Source organism: Monopterus albus, unplaced genomic scaffold (assembly GCF_001952655.1).
Source record: "Monopterus albus unplaced genomic scaffold, M_albus_1.0 scaffold14.1, whole genome shotgun sequence".
NCBI classification, from domain to species: domain Eukaryota; kingdom Metazoa; phylum Chordata; class Actinopteri; order Synbranchiformes; family Synbranchidae; genus Monopterus; species Monopterus albus.
In genome coordinates this window covers 2,067,435-2,087,246 of record NW_018127894.1, presented here as the reverse complement: position 1 = coordinate 2,087,246, position 19,812 = coordinate 2,067,435, and the positions used below count along the sequence as shown (strand labels likewise).

The window sequence follows — 19,812 nt, the reverse complement described above, 5'->3', positions numbered from 1 at the left end:
GGTTTAGTCCCTCTTTGTTGTTTTTCAGCCCGGCTTTGCCCAGCCACTGGTAGGATTTTTCGATATCAGCCACTTCTATGTGACGGCGGTACATACCATACATGGGTTTGTCCTTCCATGAGGGTTCCTGCTCTTCCTTCCCTTGTTCCTCTGGTTTCAGCTGCCTGAGGTATTCACTAAGCACGTCATCACTCGGGGCCATCTTTCTGATGTATTCATGGACAAGAGATGATATTGTCACACTAACTGCTGTGGTGAGAGGCCCAGCAAGATGCCTGCTCCTTGGGGAAAGGCCAGCTCTGAACTGCCTGGCCAGGTCCTCGGGCATCGCCACCCGCTGCTCTCAACTCCAGGCAATGGCAACGGCGAGAGGATGGTATGGAGACATAGCTGGCACCCGCAAGACCACCCCAGGCTTTCGTCTGGTGGAGAAGTATAGCATGCTAGTTGGTGGTGTGTCCATGCACAGGCAGGATTTGAGTGGAATGGTGATGCTGAAGGACAACCATGTCTGTGCAACAGGAAGTATCACAGAGGTGAGTGGCACAGATTCAGTTCAAATGAATGAAAAGACATAGGATGTTCTTACAATTCTATAAAAAAAAGACCATTTGAAAAAGACAAAGAACATTGAACCAGCTACTAATGGATGGAACCCACCCTGAGTGGTTAACTGAAGGCCGGACAGGCCTGATCCTGAAGGGCCCTCAGAAAGGAGCAGTACCATCCAACTACCGCCCAATAACCTGCCTCTACACAACATGGAAGTGCCTGTCAGGCATCATAGCAGCTAAGATGAGCAGACACATGGCTCAATACATGAGCAGGGCCCATAAAGGAATTGGTAGTAACACCAGAGGAGCAAAGCACCAACTACTGGTTGATAAAGCAGTCACTCAAGACTGAAAGACCAGGTAAACCAACCTGTGCACTGCCTGGATTGACTACAAGAAAGCCTGTGACTCAATGCCTCACACATGGATCCTGGAATGCTTGGAACTGTACAATATCAACAGGACTCTAGGAGCCTTCATCAAGAACTCAGTGGGAATTTGGAAAACAACCTTAGAGGCCAACTTCAAGCCAATTGCACAATCCAACATCAAGTGCGGTATCTATCAAGGAGATGCCCTGTCCCCGCTGCTGTTCTGCATAGGGCTGAACCCCCTCAGCCAGATCATCACCAAGAGCCGTTACAGATACCGACTACAGAATGGAGCAACCATCAGCCATCTCCTCTACATGGATGACATCAAGCTGTGTGCCAGGAGTGAACGAGACATCGACTCACTGATCCACACTACTAGAATCTACAGCCAGGACATCAGAATGTCATTCAGATTGGATAGGTGTGGTTGAATGGTAACAAGGTAGGTAGTCAGAACTGAAGGGATTGTACTACCTGAAGGCAACATAGCAGATGTTGAGTACAGCTACAAGTACCTTGGGATCCCGCAGGCAAATGGGAACCATGAAGAGGCCGCAAGGAAAGCAGCAACCACCAAGTACCTGGAGAGAGTAAGGCAAGTCCTGAGAAGTCAGCTGAATGGAAAGAGCAAAGTCCAGGCAATTAACACCTACACCCTGCCAGTCATCAGGTACCTCGCTGGCATAATAAGCTGGCCAAAGGAGGAGATAGAGGCCACCAAGTCCAGCATCCTGAGACAGTACACTAAGTGGAAGGAAGGAGGCCGAGGATTAGTGAGCGTCAGAGCCACTATCCAGGATGAAACAACAAAGATCCATGAATACATCAGATCTATGGTTGAAGTATGATGGAAATATTGTGATTATGGTTAATAAAAAGTCATATGTCTGCATCCACAATGCTAACTGTCACATTCTCACTTTCAGCTTTGCTACATAAAGGACACATTGCTATCAGCACTGGCAATGAAAACTGACATTGGATATAAAACATCAGATGAAGAATTGCCCAATATAGGTGTAATTCTTAGAGACAGTGAATTTTTGGATTTGCTGTGAAAACTTAGCCAGGTCTTAATGATCATTTAATCATATATTCACATTGTTAAGAAGATCCTGACTGTATTTGGACACACAGTGAATGAACTTATAGTTGTATAGAGCTTTTCTATGCACTAAAGCACACTCAGAGCACTTAAGCACTATTTGCCCATTCGGTAACACAGACATTCACACGTCAGGGATATCACCAGGAACAACTTGGGGTCCATTGTCTTGCCCAGGGACACTTGAACATGCAGACCGGAGAAACCAGGGATCGAACTGCCAACCCTGCAGTTAGGAAACAACCCACTCTACCTCCTGAGCCACAGCCATAATACCTATTGTTTAAAACCTAGCATACTTCTATATCATTTTCATCCCAGTACGCCAGGTAGGGTAACAATCTATTCTGTGAGTATTATATGGTTGTTTTGGGAAGATTCATAAAGACAGGTTGAGAGTGAGACAGTAATCACAGGTGAGATAGCTTTTCCACTGATATGGCTTTCACCTAAATGCATTTCTACCCATCAGCACCCTCTCCAGTAGCCCTAAAACAATTTCACCCTTCAAGTACACTACATTTCACATCTCTTTTTATGCAGTCAAAGAGGAGAGATTATAATTTTGTAGAGCAGGTTGAGTGCTCACACTGAGAAATGAAGAAAGAGCTGAAACCTGTTAATTACTCACAATTCAAGATGCTCAGGTAGAAAACAAGCTTATGAGAAGTATGCTCAAACTAGGAGGCCCAATCAGGGACACTGCTTAACAGTGCAATCTATTTGTCAGGCACTCTTTGTGAGATTAGGCATCAGAAAGAGGAGGAAAACAATATCCATTAGCTTGCAATGCTACCTTTGTTATAACATGAAAAAACGTCATTCCATTAGTCTAAGTCCTTAGGTGCCTCCTGCTCAGCGGTGGTGATACCTCTGCATTTCAAATCAAATGAAAAGCAATCAATGGAACATTAAAAAGACAAATTGTGTGCGACAGACACAAAATGCAGAGAAAGCATTTTAATGAATTTCAATAAGTGGCTGATTGAAAAGCTTCGTTAATTAAAATGGATCAGAGTATTCTGATATCAAATGTCGCTTCTGTCTCAGTTCGTGTGACTGCTCCAAAGATGTGTAGTAGGCCTAGGATCTCATATACATAAAAAGGAGTTGCATCAATATCCCACGCTGATAATAAAAGAGAAAAAAATAGTGCTGGAACTCTACAGAAGATTGAAGAAATATTTTCTCTGTAAAGTTGATCCTCATAACAGGGTTTTCCCTACCATAGAAAGGCTTAGGCACAGGACCTTAGTGTTTTTGCAGAGCGCTTAAGCCGAATGAATGTACAAAGATGGCATATCAGAATGAATGTAAAAACAACGGTGAGTTATATGCTCTAAAAAAGTATGAAGAGGTGACTTGGACTACGTTCACACTCCAGGTCTTAATGCTCAGATCGGATTTTTTGCCGAAATCCGATTTTTTTTTGCGCTGTTGTTCACACTGTCATTTAAATGCAACCGCCATCTGTCTCATGTGTGAACGGTATACGGCCCTGAGGTGACCCGCATGCACCGAAGAGGACGTGACATCAGACGCAGCGTACTGTGTTTGCGAAAATAAAAATGGATGCTGCTCGTGATAGCATGTGCGTAGTGATGTACCAGTTAATGTGCAATCGAAATAAAGAAATAATAATAAGAAGAATATCAAGAAGAAGGAGAGCACAAGTATTGCTTATGGCCTCACCTCCTCCAGTGCAGAATTGTGACGTCTGTCGCATTTCAATGACATAAAAATTGCATGAAATGCGACCTGGCCGTTCAGACTGAAGTTGCATTGCAAAACATCGGATATGTATCCGATTTAGAACCACATATGAAAGTGGCCTGGGCCTGATTTGAAAAAATTGGATTTGTGCTGTTCATACTGTCATAAGGAAATCGGATATGGGTCACATTTGGGCAAAAAGATCAGATTTGGACAACTTCAGCCTGCAGTGTGAACGTAGTCTTGATCTCAAAATGATATGTAAGCTGTAATGTAAACATGACAGCAGTGATCTGTCGATCAACAATCAGCATTTGGACAAATGCCTGTGTGATCGGCAGCCATCGATAAGGTTAGCCTCCATAAAGAATACACAAAGTAGGCTATAACAAGTAAATAAGATGTTAACGTAGCTAACACGCACTGAATTTTGCCAAGATCTGTTAGCAAGGAACCCAGTTAGTTGACATTACATAAAAAAAGCAAGTTGAAAAAAATCTAAAGGTGTCCCCCACTTTAATCTGTTTTTTGATTCACTGGTTTGAACATTATTTTTTGACAAGTGTGTATAAATATACTGTATATCCCTAAATGTAAAAGGAATCTGCTTCTTATTCAAAAGACTGTGAAATGTACAGACTATTGCAATGACGTATTCTCTGTATGGTAATGGAATCATCATTTCTCCTATTCACTGAGCCACTGCCACTGTCCTCACCTGAGGGGATCCATGGATCTGATGAAGGTTTTTCTTTAGTACTGGCCTGCTCCCAGTCAAGGTCATCGTCTCTGCCTTGGGTGTATCCACATGCTGCCAGCGGTTTTGCAAAGTTACAATCACCTGTGACAAAAAAGAAAGAAAGAAATTTATATGGTTATATAGTTTTTCCATTAACTGGGTGTTCAAATGAATGAATATATAAATTAAATTATCTTCTTTTTTCTCCAGCGATATTCATAATGCAATATGCAAGACAATGAGATGCATTTAACTGAGACAGTATGAAGGATTACTGTAGTAGGCGAGGTACAACATATATTACCATCATTAGCAACACGGCAGTCCAATTTCACAATGACAAGTATTAAGTGTCTAAACTCCATCATCGTTAGGCATTATGTTCCTAAACAGCACCACCATCAGGGATAAACTGATTTATTTTCCTTGCCGACCACAAAACTTTGCTGTTCATGTGCCCTTACTCCACAGAGACAACCTAATCCTTTTTACAAGCTGCTTGCAAAATGACAGCCAGCAACCATTAGGGCCAGGCTTCAACCAGGCTTGGCATGTGATCGATTAATACAAATACCCCTTTATTCCTTGAACCTTAAAGGCCACACAGAGAATGTGAGAGTTGAGCTTTCTTTCCCTCAAAGTGCTTTTCAATCCATTCATAAATCTACAAAAAAGGCATGTCACAACAATATTTGCCTGGAAAACAGTTCATACCAAGCAAAGAAACATGAAGCGAAGTTGGCCCTTACACTGCGGGAGGCCATTTTCAGAGAAGGAAGACTATACTGATTCAGATACACAGTTATATACATTGGTTCTTAGTTGATAACAGATGTAGAGTGTATTATCCTGCTCCAATCTGAAAACGTTTGCTTGCATATTGCTAATAGGTTTTCAAATAGAGATGACATACACATTTTACACATTGCCTCTGGGAATGTCCTTTGAGCCAGAATCGATTCCAGGCCAAAACCAATACCTCATCTCTTACAAGCTCCCTCTGACATTCTGGTGCATAAAGGCTACAGGCTGGACTTTTTGTTTTGCCATTTATCTCTCTGGTGACATTCACAGTACATGTGCAAATGAGTGGCCAAATGAAGAGAATACAAGATAATTAATGTCCAGCTCCACAGGGCAACTGCTGAAGATATATTTATTTGGCTGCTTTAGGTTGTTTTTGAGGGGGTGGACATAGAGAAGGGAGTGATTATCAAAGTATTACAAGTAAAAAGGGGGAGGAAGTGGTACGAGTTTATCCACACATTCGTTACCAAAGCAAGTTGTTAAATTGTATGTTAACTAAGTTTCCTGCTAAGTGTGAAAGATGAGATGCTAACAAGTGACAAACCAAAACGAGACAGACATGAAACAACAGTTAACACTAGCACACCAGAACAATAAACTTACTTACAAATGGATATGTCCATGCTCCTTTGTTTAAGCCAAGTCATGTTTGTTTACCTACTAAGGTCCTGAACTGTTTAATGTAGCTCCAACTGACTTTTCATATCAATTCCCCATACCATTTTCTTTAAACCAGTCATTTTAATTTCCAAACTCTTCCACATGGTGGAACATTAATTGCTAAGCTAAGTTTGTTGAAGTTGTTCTCCACCAACTCTTTCTACAAAACATTTGAAGTTAATTAGCAAACAGGTGTAAATAATAATTTGTGCTTTTGCTCCTATGACAAGCCTGTTCTTACAAAAGTCTGTGGTTGACAGTAATGTAGCAATTTGCTGTCATATTATAAAAGCAAAGTATTACAAGAGCAATGGAAATTTTACTTTCTTTTCTGGTACAAATTATGGAATACTTAAAATAGTTTTTAAATTAGCTGCTATTTTATCTAATTTTCCATTACATTTTTTCCATAATGTCCAGTCAATAATTGTATTTTTGTTATTACTGCTTGTTGCAGTGGTGGAAAGCAACTAAGTGCATTTACCCAAAAACCGAACTTAAGTGCAGTAAAGATACTAGCATAGAGTACTAATTACATTTTTATTTGATGTTACTTTATACTTTACCCCACTACATTTCCAAGGAATATACTGTAAATTTACTCCACTCCACCTACAGTATGATAATTCTGTCACTGGTTATATACATATTCAAATTATTCAAGGCAAAATACAATCAATACACAGATTATGATGCATTTTGATAGATGAAGCTACCCGAGCCCCACCATTACAATCTGCAGCCTGGGTCACCGAATAGTTTAGATGAGTATAAAAATGGTGAAAATGATGTGAATCACAATCGCTGATTAAATATGAAGCGGCAGAAACATATGGCCAAAACTTCACAAGGCTAGTTATAGTCTGGGTGAGGAACTCTGAATGAAAATCCAAAATACCCTTAAGCAACGCTCACTCGGAGCTGTTCAGTGGTCACCAGTAGGAAGCCAGGGTTGTCCTCCTCCCTGGGCAGACTGTGTCAAACTATGCATATGAATATGGTGCTGAAAACAAGTATGTACTTCATGCTCAGTCAACTTCCTCTCTGAATAAATAAAAATTTTTGTGTTGCCAAAATACAACTTGGAGAACATGAGTCTTTGGCTGCAGCGTCACAGGGACTGGCTCTGTTCCATCAATATTTTGACTCAATAGTTCCAAGATCCTTCGCCCAGTGCCGCCCGCCTTCGTCTCACAGCATGATGAAGCTCAAACAAAGCCAAAGAGGTGGCTTTTATTGGTGTTTGATATTGAAATCGATGGCATTGGCGAGGAGTGAAATGTATTCTGAGTCAGTGGGTGATAGGAGTGGAAGGAGAATTTTGAATGCTGAAGGAAAAAAAGCCATCAAAAAGAATATGCATAAAGCAGAGCTATTTCTTGTTTAATTTTCAGGTTTTTTTAAAATGTCAACTCTGTGTTCAATAATACAGTAAATCAAGAAAATGAGAGGGGTGAGGTCTCAGTATGAATTTCATCCTCTTCAAAGACATCATTAACAGCTGTTATATTACGATTCTCTTGTTGCTCAGTTAATTTGAATACAAAAGACATTAACACTTCCATTTCAATTTGATACATTTTCAGATGGAGACAGTAATAGATTAACCAAAAAAAATACAGCTTATGTCATAAATATTCTCTTTCATCAGTCGTCTACAATGCAATCTACTGCTTTGAAGCAGGGACCAAGAGTGCAATGTGACTTTCTGGAGGTCTGTGATACCAGAAGTCAATTCATTAAAAGACTACTTTTAGCAAGGTAAATACATATTTAGTGTATGCTGATACCAAACCAAATTACAATGTATGCAACTATGATTTCTTTTTGATTCTCTATGGATCTGATATTAGGAAACAATAACCGGGCCAAGCTCATCATGCTTTTTTATTGACAAAACTGAAATACCATCCACATTCACTACTTTACAAATCATTAAGACAGGGTAACAGGATGTTTTACAAGCTATAAATCAATTTGTGTTGCTTTGATTGTTACATTAGGCGCTTGGTATCAGTCTTCACTATCAGGAAATTCTCCAAATGTGCAACTAGCTATTGACCTGCAACAAAATTGTTCTGTCCTGAGGTAAACACCAAAACATCTTGTTCTACAGAAATTACATGGCATCCTATGCTTTCTTAAATGTGCGATTTCACCATTTTGAGTGCCATAAAACAAACACAAAATGTATCACCGATCATACAGTATGTTTCATGCCGCCACTACAAATGGCTACTTCTGAGACAAGAGATCATATAGACGCATGCTGATGACCACATCAATCAATAGCATCAAAACAGTCCTCCTCTCTGTAGGGGGTTTATATCGCTGCCAGTGTGTGGCACACCCCCATATAATCAGCCCCGACAGCTGCTGAAATAGATACCCCAACGAGAGGCTGCCAACTCTGAAGGAGATTTAGCTTTCAATAAAAGCTTCTATGAGGTGTGGGTAGTCTGGGAGTACAGATGACTGTGCTCCACCCTGTCAACATTCCTCTTTCAAGAGAAGCCAGCAGCTTGAAGCTAAAAAGGTGGCCCTAGATATGTCATGAAACAATTTATTCCTGAGTGAGAACACACAATAGTCTTTATATTCTCACGCAGAGTGCATTTCAAAGAAATCTATCCATCTTTTCCTGGACTGAGCCAGAGGCCAGAATCAATACCTCAACCCCTCAATGCTGGGGCCAATTTCTCCTAAAGATTTTCAAGTCTGACTTAAAAGGCCTTTTGTTACTGCACCTGTAACAAAAGTAAACTTTTAGCATTAAAAGCTGTGTGTGTGTGTGAAAGTTTGATACTGTAGTGGACTGCAGTGCACATAGTGCTCACCCTGAATGTCAGGGAATGAATGTGAGAAAGACTATGAAGGTGGAATTTTGAAAAAGCAGATCTGGGGTAAAGCATTAACTGAAATATAAGGTGTTGAACATGTTCAAAATACGGCACTTTGGTGGGGTTGTAACTGACACTGCTCTGTGTTATTTTAAAGCATTTTTGTTTGTTTGCAAGATTACATTTGTGAAGCACTTATACATCTTTAGGTTGCTTTTCTAATGTTGGAAAAACTGTTGGGACAATGTTTATCAGGGGACAGTAACAGCAAGTGACCCACAATACAATTATTATACATTCTGTACTGCAAAGAGTAAACAGTAGATCTAGAATGGATACCATATGTATTTTACTGATTGTATTTTGCTGTTGTGTGCTTACACCAACTCAGTTTTCATAAGCAGTCAGACTGCAGAGATGCAGACATATCTGTTCCAGGAGCCAACAATGATGGAGAACTTGACACAATTGTTAAGTCTGACTGTATAAATGACCCTCAGGGAAACTCTGAGCATTTGCCTCATGCAACCATATTGTGTGTATTGAATGTTGGCCTCGATCTGCTTTGTCTAATGTTTAATAACCCTAACATCTAATTTCTACAATGGCTACACAGGCCACGCCTTCGTAGACCTCGTCCTTTGAAGGATGAGGCTATTTTTTGTCTGTGGCCAGTTTTACTGTCGCTATGAGGTTGCCAGGCAACCAGTTGAGACGCTGTAAAGTCACTCAGCTATGTCTTGCCATGAAAGAGAATTTCCTCTAAATGTCGAACTATTCTTTCAAGCGTTTTTGTGGAGTTTACCTTTGTTTAACATGATATAATGCAGAGAAAGAAATCTGGAAAGTTTCTAGATCATGAACTCATTTTTATAGCATGGAAAATGGGTGGCACCTAATTCACAAGGGTACCTGTAAGATAATGACTAGGTACTGTCATAATTATTGCTCATTTTCTACATAGTAATGAACTACAGTACCATTAGAGCAGTGTGTACTGTAGCTTGTATAGCATCAAATAACCTCCCAAATAGGAAACTGAGCTCTGCTGCACCATCACCACTGCTTCAGTCCCAGAGGCAGATATCATTGCTGCAAGACCTCCTTAGCCCCTCTGCCAATTCTGCAATTACCAGCCTTCCAACCTGTTCTGTCTGGCTAGGAAATCGCAGGTCTGCTCTTCGCTCCAATCTGCCTCAATGTCTGCACTTGTTTTAACAAACATCTTGTCTGGCAGACTGAAACCACAAGGCAATCTCGGGTAATTTAAAACCAATGTCGACTATCTCCCTGCACCACAGCCAGTTTAGAGCGTCAGAATCCTGCAGCTAAGCCCCTTAGGGACTGATAGGCCTTTTCAAACTCTGGCCCTATTTCACTTATCTATTGGCAGCTCCTCCCTATCTCTGAACTAAGGTGCATGTATATATGCTATCCGTGTGGGGACTTTGAACTGTGAGAAGGGATTTAGACAATCAATCTTAATATCATTATCAAGCACATCTCCCCCCACATTGATTAGAGGGGAACTAAAGAAGTTGGACTGGAGATTTCCACTGATAATGTGCATAACTGAGCCATGCACTTGTCAGCAGTGTTTTGCAAAACTAAAGTGACAAACCACATCTAGTGGTGACGGAACAAAATCAAGACAAAAAGAGAACCGATTTTAATATCAAGACTGGAATATGTCAGATGGTGTGTGAAGCTATTAATATTTAATTTATAAAATACTATGAAAATTCCCTTAGTGCCATGTTTAGTTCAAAACTACCTCATTATAAAAACCTCCTTGCCTTTCCTGGGCATTTTTTGTCTTGTCAACCAAATATCAACTTGATGAATGTGCTTTACATCAGGAGTACAACACGGTTCATGATCAAATCCACCCTTGTGCACGGTTAGATGTACACTGAGGATGACAGACAGCCTTCTCCTTAGATATGCTAACTTTTGACAGATAATTTTCAAGCTATATATGTCAGCACAGGGCTTCACGTTCCCTTCCACTGCGTCTGTCAAGAACTTCAAATCCATCTCCATTCTGTATAACCTGCCAGGCACCAATTAAGATGAATATGGAATTCATAGACATGGAAGTCAGATACATGGAAGATCCTTATTGTCATTTTTTCTCTAAATAATAAAAATGAAGACTTCAGGTTTGTCTGCATACAAGAATCTAATGGAAATTACATTATGCAAATTTGTCTGTTAGTGGGGGGATTCACTCAGAATCACAGTTTGTAGATTTTTTTTTTTTTTTGGTGAGGTTAGATCATGTAGTTCAGAGGCTTACACTGAAGAGCAGAAGAGCTCCCAAATGTTAAGGATCAGATTTAATCAGTTTTGGTAGACTAAGGACAACCATCCTGGTTCTGACTTGACAGCAACAAGGCTGGTAACAATGGCTTTTCCTCCTATTGTTCCCAGCATCCATGTTCTTGTCTCTAAATGAGGCTGTTTTCTATTCGACTTAAAGCCTGTTGATACAGCGAAGGGCAGAATGAACTAGGCTTGTTTGGCTTCCCATTTTCCTGTGTTCAACATGCCTCCAGAAATGATATGGTGACTGAGCATAAAAGCCAGTCTATTAAAATCACTGTTTATTTGTTGCAGTTAAAACTACACCGAGAGGCTGCATTTTGATCAGTGAGGTGAGGAAAACAATGAAAAACCAGGAAACATCTAGCTGTGTGTAAACTCCCTGCTGAAGAATCAACTCATGAACATTTAACCCTCTGCATTGATTCACAATGTGGTTTTAGCCCAATACTGTCAGACTGGAAATTGAAACTTCCTCCAGCTTGGATTCACATTTGATCCTGGTGTGATAGAGCACTGGCCTGAGCTTCAATCAGTGAAAGACAGTACTGTATGGATAAAGAAAACCCCCTGGTTTTTGATGGGAAACAGGTCCACAGTTGGACTGAAAGTCCTCTAGAGCACAGCCCGTGAACCCTGGCTCATTGCAATAGAAAACAACACCCCAATCCCACAGTGGATGACCCTTCAGACTGAGCCCTTTCAATCCTCCCAAAACCTGCTAAGTCAATACACCTCTGTATTCTCCTGAACAGTGTAACAAAGAAGGGATGAAATGTTAATGTCAGTATTGGTAGCTACCCTCCCTCCCCCCACCGCTTTTCTCTTAGTTTCCCAAAGTGTAATTTGTCAAACATGCAAGTAACATTGCCAGAAATTAGCCCAAAGGGAGACTTCCTTCGGAGCACAGAATGATTATGTTTGATCATGGAATAAACAAGAACATTAACATGCTTTATTGGTTTTCCAGAACTGGAACAAATGCTTGTTTTTTTTTTACATGTGGAGGAGGGAATAATTCAAGGTTGAATGTCAAAGACTTAGGAAATTATTAAAGATAATTAGAAAATGTAGAAGAATAGATAAATTGTTGAATCAGTGCCTCTTGAGAAGGAAAGAAATTCTAGGCCACAAGGCAAAGAATTATCAGCTTGATGAAATTACTTTGCTTTTGTGTCATGTCATATCTTCAGTCGCATATGCTGAACATTTAATCCCCTGTCGCACACAATCAGGTTGAGGGTGTGCGATTACCAGCACGTGGACAGACAGAGCACAGGTGAAAGGTTACTGTGCGGATCTGAGCGTTGCCTTGACAGGTGCAGCTGAAGAGATCTCAGTCCCGGTGGGAGCTTTTTCAAAGTGCCATCTTAGGGTCTTCACCTGCACACTTCAAACACATTCAGACCCTTTGTTTCCCTGCTGAAGCCCCATAAATCAGATACCTGAAAGAAAAACTCCGTGGCCAGGCTTAATCCCCCTGGGTCGGGCAGCCCACATGGAAAGTAGGAGGCATATGAGGCCCACTTTTAAATGTCCTGCATGTGATGAATTCTTGTTATGCAACAAGGAGAGCATGCAAACTGGTCAGTGTGAATCTCAAAACAGTGGTGACGGATCTCCTCTTACTGCATACAGCACAGCCTTGGTTCTTACAGCCATGACCTTTTAAGACAGTGCAGACAATTATACCAATACCAATGGTATTTATCATGACATTTCTCCCCTACTGTATAAAGCCGCTAATAATTTTATCCAGTCAAGCTGCTTCTGATTTGAAATGCACTAACCAGATTGTCATTACAGTTCAATAAGCCACAGGTTGGAGGGAAACATAATGATTCTTTAAATCATAATTTGCTTCCTGGTGCCATTGTTTAATCACTACTTTATTGTGCATTTAGTGTGTGCTTCTTATCATGCAACCACTGTCTTGACTCAAAATCTGAAGCCGACTGTTTTCCTCTCCAAATACCAATTCCAATACCCCAACTCAATACTGAGTACACATCTGATAGTACCCGTTTTTCCCCTGTTTTGTCTGTAAAAGTCTGTGTACTTCATTGCATGGAACCTTTTTATGATATATAACATGAGTCCAAGGATAGCTCTGGCCCATAAACCTGAAAGAGCACACCACCATGAACAAATGAGTGTAGCTGGATTTCTCAGGTCATAGCTGATGTCCTATCCACTTAAAGGAACAGTTTGACATTGTCGGAAATAAACTCGTTTAGATTCTCACCGCCACTGGAGATCAATAGCAGTCTCATATCTGTCCATTCATTATGAAGTTGCAGCAGCCAATTAGCTTAGCTGGAAGCAGGCAAAAGAGCCATCCTGTCCAAAGCTGACAAATTTTGTCTACCAGTACCCTGGCCAGGCACAGAAACTGGTGCTGTTTGCCTGGAAACTTCATAATGACAAGACTCTCGGAAGTCACTTCTCCCAGCCAAGAAATAGTCCAACACATAAAAGCCTGCAAAAACCACAGCTTGCTATTTTTACACTTTGGTTTTTGGACAAATTGTGTATACAAGATATTAAGTGTTAGTTACTGAGCTTTAGAAGAGCTGGAAAGGAGATTTCATGCTAAACTAAGATAAATGGCTGCTAGCTGTAGCTTTATATTTAATGGTACTGATCTTCTCATCTAACTTTCACTCAGACATGTTGTAACTGTGGCATTTTTGTGCAATATTGAGGATGAGTATTACATTAAATTTGAGTAATTATAGTAATTACAGTACACACAACAAAGAAATTCCTTGAGTCTCAATAATATTATTAATTTTTAAATACAATTATTATATGACAGCTTGTGACTGATCTAAATATCCTATCAAGTGTCGAAGAGCCTTTAGGTTTTCAGATGGTACTCAAGCACCTGCAGGGTGCTCCTGTGGAAGATTTTGGGTTTCCAATCTTACCCGACATCTGCCATGTCCCCTAAAGAAAAATGTTACAATCTAGCTACTGTGCCATCCAGGTGAAGGATAGCAGGTATTAGTCCAGAGCATACCAACCTTTGTGGCACAGCACTTCTCTGATCTCTTGTTAGCCTACACTGCAGGTTCTTTCATTAACAGTGTGACAAACGTTGATATGAAATCACAGTGCAAGCACATTCTAGCTGGACAAAAGAAGAAATTTACAGTGGAGGACAGTCAGTCCAGAAAGCCAGTGACAAGAGTGAATGTGCAGACTGAAGCGAAATAATCTCATGGGTTAAGTCTAATATTAAAGAACCTGTTTTAATTTGATGCTAATGATTTCTGTTGCCCATTCTTAACCATGGGACTCATGGACTTGGAAGGTTAGCTAGCTTGATTGCTCGCTAGTTATTTAAATTCCTAGAGGAACATCTACATTTATGCTTACTGGCTAAGATAAGTTTTACTCTACTGTATATAAATTAGTTTCAAAACTAATAAAATCTGTTTAAATGGGTGGTTCATGCAATATTGCATTGCACAGACATGTTTAAAAACACCTAGGACTGTATAATACATAAAATTACTGAAATTTTAACTGTATGAGCTAATCTGAAAACAGCAATAATAAATAAATAATACATACATTATATATCATTAATATTATATGACACATAATCAGCCATGTATTTTTTGTGCTCTCTAGGGCTGAAAAGCATCACTGATGAATCGACTGACAGAAAGCTTCATCAGTTATTTTTATAATCAATGAAAACTTCAACGTTAAGGTGGCTGCAGCTTCTTGAGTGTTAAGATTTCCCACTTGTCTCCCACTTTAACCTAATTTATTGAATATCTTTGACTATTTGGGCTGACGGTCAGACACTGAAGATGCTGCTCCAGAAAATACAGGACTGTTTTTGTAAAGACCAAGAGAAATCAAGAAAATAAGGAGTAAATTTAGTATAGCACCACATGTACTTCTATAAACTTTGTGTCCACTCAATGACACTGACCTTTATCATCTACTTAGAACACAGGAATAAACCTGTGTTCTCCCTAAAGGTCATGCGTACCGGAGATGTAACATCCTGGTAAATATGTGCCCACACAAGCACGTCAATCAGTAACCAAAAAAGGGCATGTTTAAAAGGTCAAATTAGGGGGATTCAGTATGGGAACACTAGACTAACAAGGAATGTGACCAGATTTTGCCACGTGTATATAAAGGGTGATGGCTTGCTACTCCTGGCTAACAGAAACATTTAACAGGCCTGTAATGGACAAGCAACATATTGCACATATATTGCAATAGTAAATGATGCACTGTATTCAAGTGCTAATTCTCTGCACAAAATGAAGACCAATATGCTTTCAAAGTCAGTCAAGCAACAAAGACTTAAAAATAAATATAATGTGTGCTTTTTCTCTTCTGGTTTGGTTTGGTTTGGTTTGCATATGTGCTGTTGCATTTTGAATGCTCTGTTTATCTATGGCTTTCTTGGATAGGTCAGAAAAAAAAGAAGTTTAGCAAGTATGTAAGCAATAAAGGCAATATCTGCTTTGTAGCTGCAAGTCAAGACATATTTCTTTGACATTTACGTTCGCTCATTTTAATATGGCACAGTGAATGTAGTTTCTAGTCAACATGTTATGAGCACCGCCTGGCTCTGGGAATAAATACACTGTGGAACCCAGCATCCATAATTACATACCACTGTATATTCAGTACATAGGTGAGTAGCCCTGAATTAAAAAAAAAGCAGCAGAATAAAGGACGTGTTAGTCACCAGTCACTTCAATATTCTCTCAGCTTGAAATGTCAGTTGTGTAATTTAGTGAATGCGCTGTTATTTTCCAAAACAATGAGTGAGTTTCTCAACAAATGCACTTTGAAATATAGTTTCGATAAAAAGTTTTTGTTATCAACTTTTATTTGCAGCACCTGAAGGCTACTCATGCATGAAAACAGACATGACATCTGTCAATCTGTCTAGCTGTTCCCTCTGGTATTTCTATTGTGTCATCATTTGAATGACCACAAAGGTCATGATACTTGTAATACACTTAGATTTGAGGAAAATGTCTGATCCGGTCAGACATCACTTTGAGATGTCTGCTCTGTGTGACCATCCCACTGGCCTTTCAGCCTATATTGGTTTGGCCACAAGAGCTAAATCAATCATGAAACAAGGAGAGGTGCCAAAGTCTTTTTTCACATCCCAACACTGCAGCAATCAGTGCCATGTTTTGGTTACTCTGACATGGTCTCAGAAATGTCACAGATGTCGACAGGGACAGCATGCAAATGCTGCAGGGCAAGTGGCTGTCATGAATTTGAGCTTGAGAAGATCAATAAAAAAAGAGAGAGGGGAGAGTAAAGGCAAGAGATGATTAAATACCTAATGACATTTGGAACAAAGAAACTATTTAAAATGTCTTAATGACTCATTTATGGCAAAAGCTGTGACAGCAAGAAATGTTTCATCTTATAGAGCTCCAACATGAGGTTCAGTCAAGTGTGCATCAAATACTGACTGAAATTCTAACCCAGAAGAGTGAAAGAAATGATCCCTTTGATGGAATATCACTGTAGCACAGATCAATAAATATAAACTAGACCACAAAATGCACGAAAGTACCTCCAGGCAATGTGAAATTAGCAAGACAGAGAGGGAGAGAGGCAGAGAGACGTAAAACGGGGGATGCTCAATCTTGCGAGTTTCAGGGCTTCTGAAGACTATGACCGTGACCATCATCTTTTAATACCAAGAAGCACAAAACAGACATGTACAATTTTCTTTTAATTTTTGTTACCCATTTGTACATCAGCTCTCATCGTGTGCCCCTTGCTTTTATTCAATTTCATGCAGTTTAGAAGATGCCCATCTCAATTTGCCTTTCTAACATGCTGGCATTGCTAATGATACAGAGAAAAACAAAACATGTTCAGCAGTAGAAGAGTACACAAGGAACACATGGTACTGCTGTGTACTTCTTACAGGTATATAGTGATGGCAACTTGAGAAATATATTCCTATATGCAAATGTGAGGAAAGGTTCTTTCAACAAGAGATTTTTGCCGCTTCAGATGGAGAGGGGAAGAGACCCAGGAAGGAGTCTCTCAGTCGTGACTACGGAAAGTAAACAGGAAGTTTTTTTAGTTTAACCTTGTGTAACACACCTCCATATGGCGAGCTGAATCTGAGAGAGTACATGGTGTGATTACACAAAATCTGGTCAGCTGGAGCTGCAGTAGATACAACTCCAAAATCCAGATGTTTAAGTGAAAAAGTGATAAGGAATTTGACACAGTGAGCATCTGTAGTGCTGACCTGACACTACGAGAGGGGGAAAAAAGGCTGCTGGCTTAAATAGCATTTGAATGTGCATCTCCAGCAATTAAAACTGCATTTATTCCAAATGCAAACACAGATTCTGTGAGACACACAGTAGAAACTTTTAACTAACACTCTGGCACTTGGGATGAACCGTATGCACACACAAACAAACAATGCACAATACAAATTTATCCAACAGGTTGAGAATTGGCAAACTTCCCACAGCTTCTACATGACAAATCTGAATATGATGCTAACTTGCACCTGAGAAGCCTTTGCTCTTTATTTACTTCTGAGCTGCATTTCCAAAACGTATTATCCATTTTGTGCATAACATGAACAAGCTGTTCCTCATTTTGACATTCTTCGTTTTCCAGTGATTAGGGTTAGAACTTGTAGAGTAAGCAGAATACTTAATATTGGATCATTTATGTGGATTGTACCTCTGGCTTCAGCTTTTAATGAATCAAATGTGTGAAACGTTTCAGGAGCATCTTCCATTCCTCACACACACATTTCATTAACCTGTAGTTGATTCATTATTGCTGTGGGTGTGGAGGAAAGTAGCGGCCCCAGATATAATTGTGTTATTGAGGTTGTCGGGCTGTGGCTAATTACTGGCTGAGAACACAACACAGGCACTTAGACATATGTCTGATGGAACAGACCACAATGGCTTATGACAAGAGCTGTCCTCCCCAGAGTTTCAGGAAGAGACATGACAGCACAGTAATTCATGACTCGCAACAGAATCACATCAGCTCTGTAGCATGGAGGATGGCAGAGGGACGCTGAAATAAGTCAACAAGTTTACTGCAGCTCAACTGGAGCTCAACCAGTGCTGACAGCAAACAGCTCAAACAGGAGTGTTTTGCAAGAAGTCAAAATTTAGAACTACATTCATCTCCACATGCAAGGAATACACAGCAAATTGTTGTGGCGAGGCAGATGTTGCAACATAGCGGCTATAGTTACAAGCTCAGAGTAACCTGGCTGTGGGCCATGGAGCCCTTAAGGTCTGATTTCAGTTAATCTGTTTACAAATGCCTTTGATACCCTCCTAACTGAGTTTTGTGATTGCACGAATATTCCTGTAAACCTGTAATGTCCTGTCAGTTTACCAGCTACAGTGATGTAGTCATGTATTTTTATAGTTCACAAGATGGTCTCACTTTACATTCCCTACAGTATACAACACCCTCTATCCATACACCCACAATTCAGTTACAGAATTGTAGCTCACACAAAAAAAGAGGAAAAACATCGGACAGACCTCAACTCGAGCAGCAGAGAAGCAGACAGATCTAGCAGTTGTGGGGTTATATGAAATAACAATTAAAATAAGACAAATAACAAGGAAACACATAATAGAAAGAACTAGGTATAATATAAATGTCACCGGATCAGAGAAATGTCAAGAAATCTTAAGGTGCTGCCATAATATACTATAGAACAATCAAGATTAAGTGTCTACAGCCATCCTAGCAGCTCTGTGAAGCAGCACTGAACTAAATGTCACAATGACTGGAAGTGCTTTTGGACCAGAGAAACCCTTTCCATAGTTCTTATAACTATTGGACAAAGTGCCCCTTTTTGTGTGTCTGTACTGCAGGAACTGAGAACAATAATAGATATTAGAATGTCATTGTGAGGACCTTTTCTTTAGCCCCATTTCAGGGCAGGTACTCTGCAAGCACAATAGGAACCGTGACTACAGCACAGCTAACTGTCATTTCATAAAAACCGTATTAGCCACACAAACAATAGCGACCGGTAGCCATTGCCTCTGCAGAATCACATGTTGCTAATGTTAATTAGCAACATGTGATTCTGAAAGAAAGAATATGCCGGTAATGTCATGTCACTATGTGTTAACTGTTGGGAGCAGTGGGGCTTATCAGCAATTATTATTTTTAACGACATGTAATTCTGTTCTGTTGTTGTAGATAGCTCAGATAATTTAGTTAGTTAGTTAGTTAGCTAGGTACCTAACTATTAAAGTGACCCAATATTTACAGTCAAAAATGTTGCATTAAAATAAGTCACCACCTTAAAACAAGTCACAAGCATCATTATTGCTATTCATTTCTACTTCTTACTTCAGAAGATAGCAGCCAAGTCAATGCAACTCTATGATGTTGCTCCTAATGTTTCAAACTATTCTGACATTCCTGTGATCTGCCATTACTGTAAAAGAAAAAAAAGTCCTTAGAGAGTCCATGGAGATGTCATAGGTATGTAGTTCTTGGGGAAGCATCCCAGTAGTGTAATCCCATCTGAAGGAAAATCTATTAAAAGAGTGTCCTCCTACAAGTACCTGAGGATATGGATACATGACAAGATTTTATTCCATGTGCATATTGCTAATCTAGTTTGGAAGGTTAAGGTTACCATTGGCTTTTATTTTATAAATAAATCTTG

General features: G+C 39.9%; 1 protein-coding gene across 13 annotated transcripts in view; it reads right to left on the bottom strand.

Moving 5' to 3' along the window:
- LOC109955347 (protein tyrosine phosphatase receptor type M) overlaps positions 1–19,812 on the bottom strand; it is a 156,961-nt gene that overhangs the window by 114,945 nt on the left and 22,204 nt on the right. For all 13 annotated transcript variants that reach the window (XR_002274253.1, XM_020591426.1, XM_020591425.1 and 10 more), the window contains exon 2: positions 4,465–4,587. Coding sequence is in view for 12 of the 13 variants with exons in the window: in XM_020591426.1 (XP_020447082.1) it covers positions 4,465–4,587 (123 nt within the window). In the remaining variant the exon portion in view is untranslated. The remainder of the gene's footprint in view (positions 1–4,464; positions 4,588–19,812) is intronic.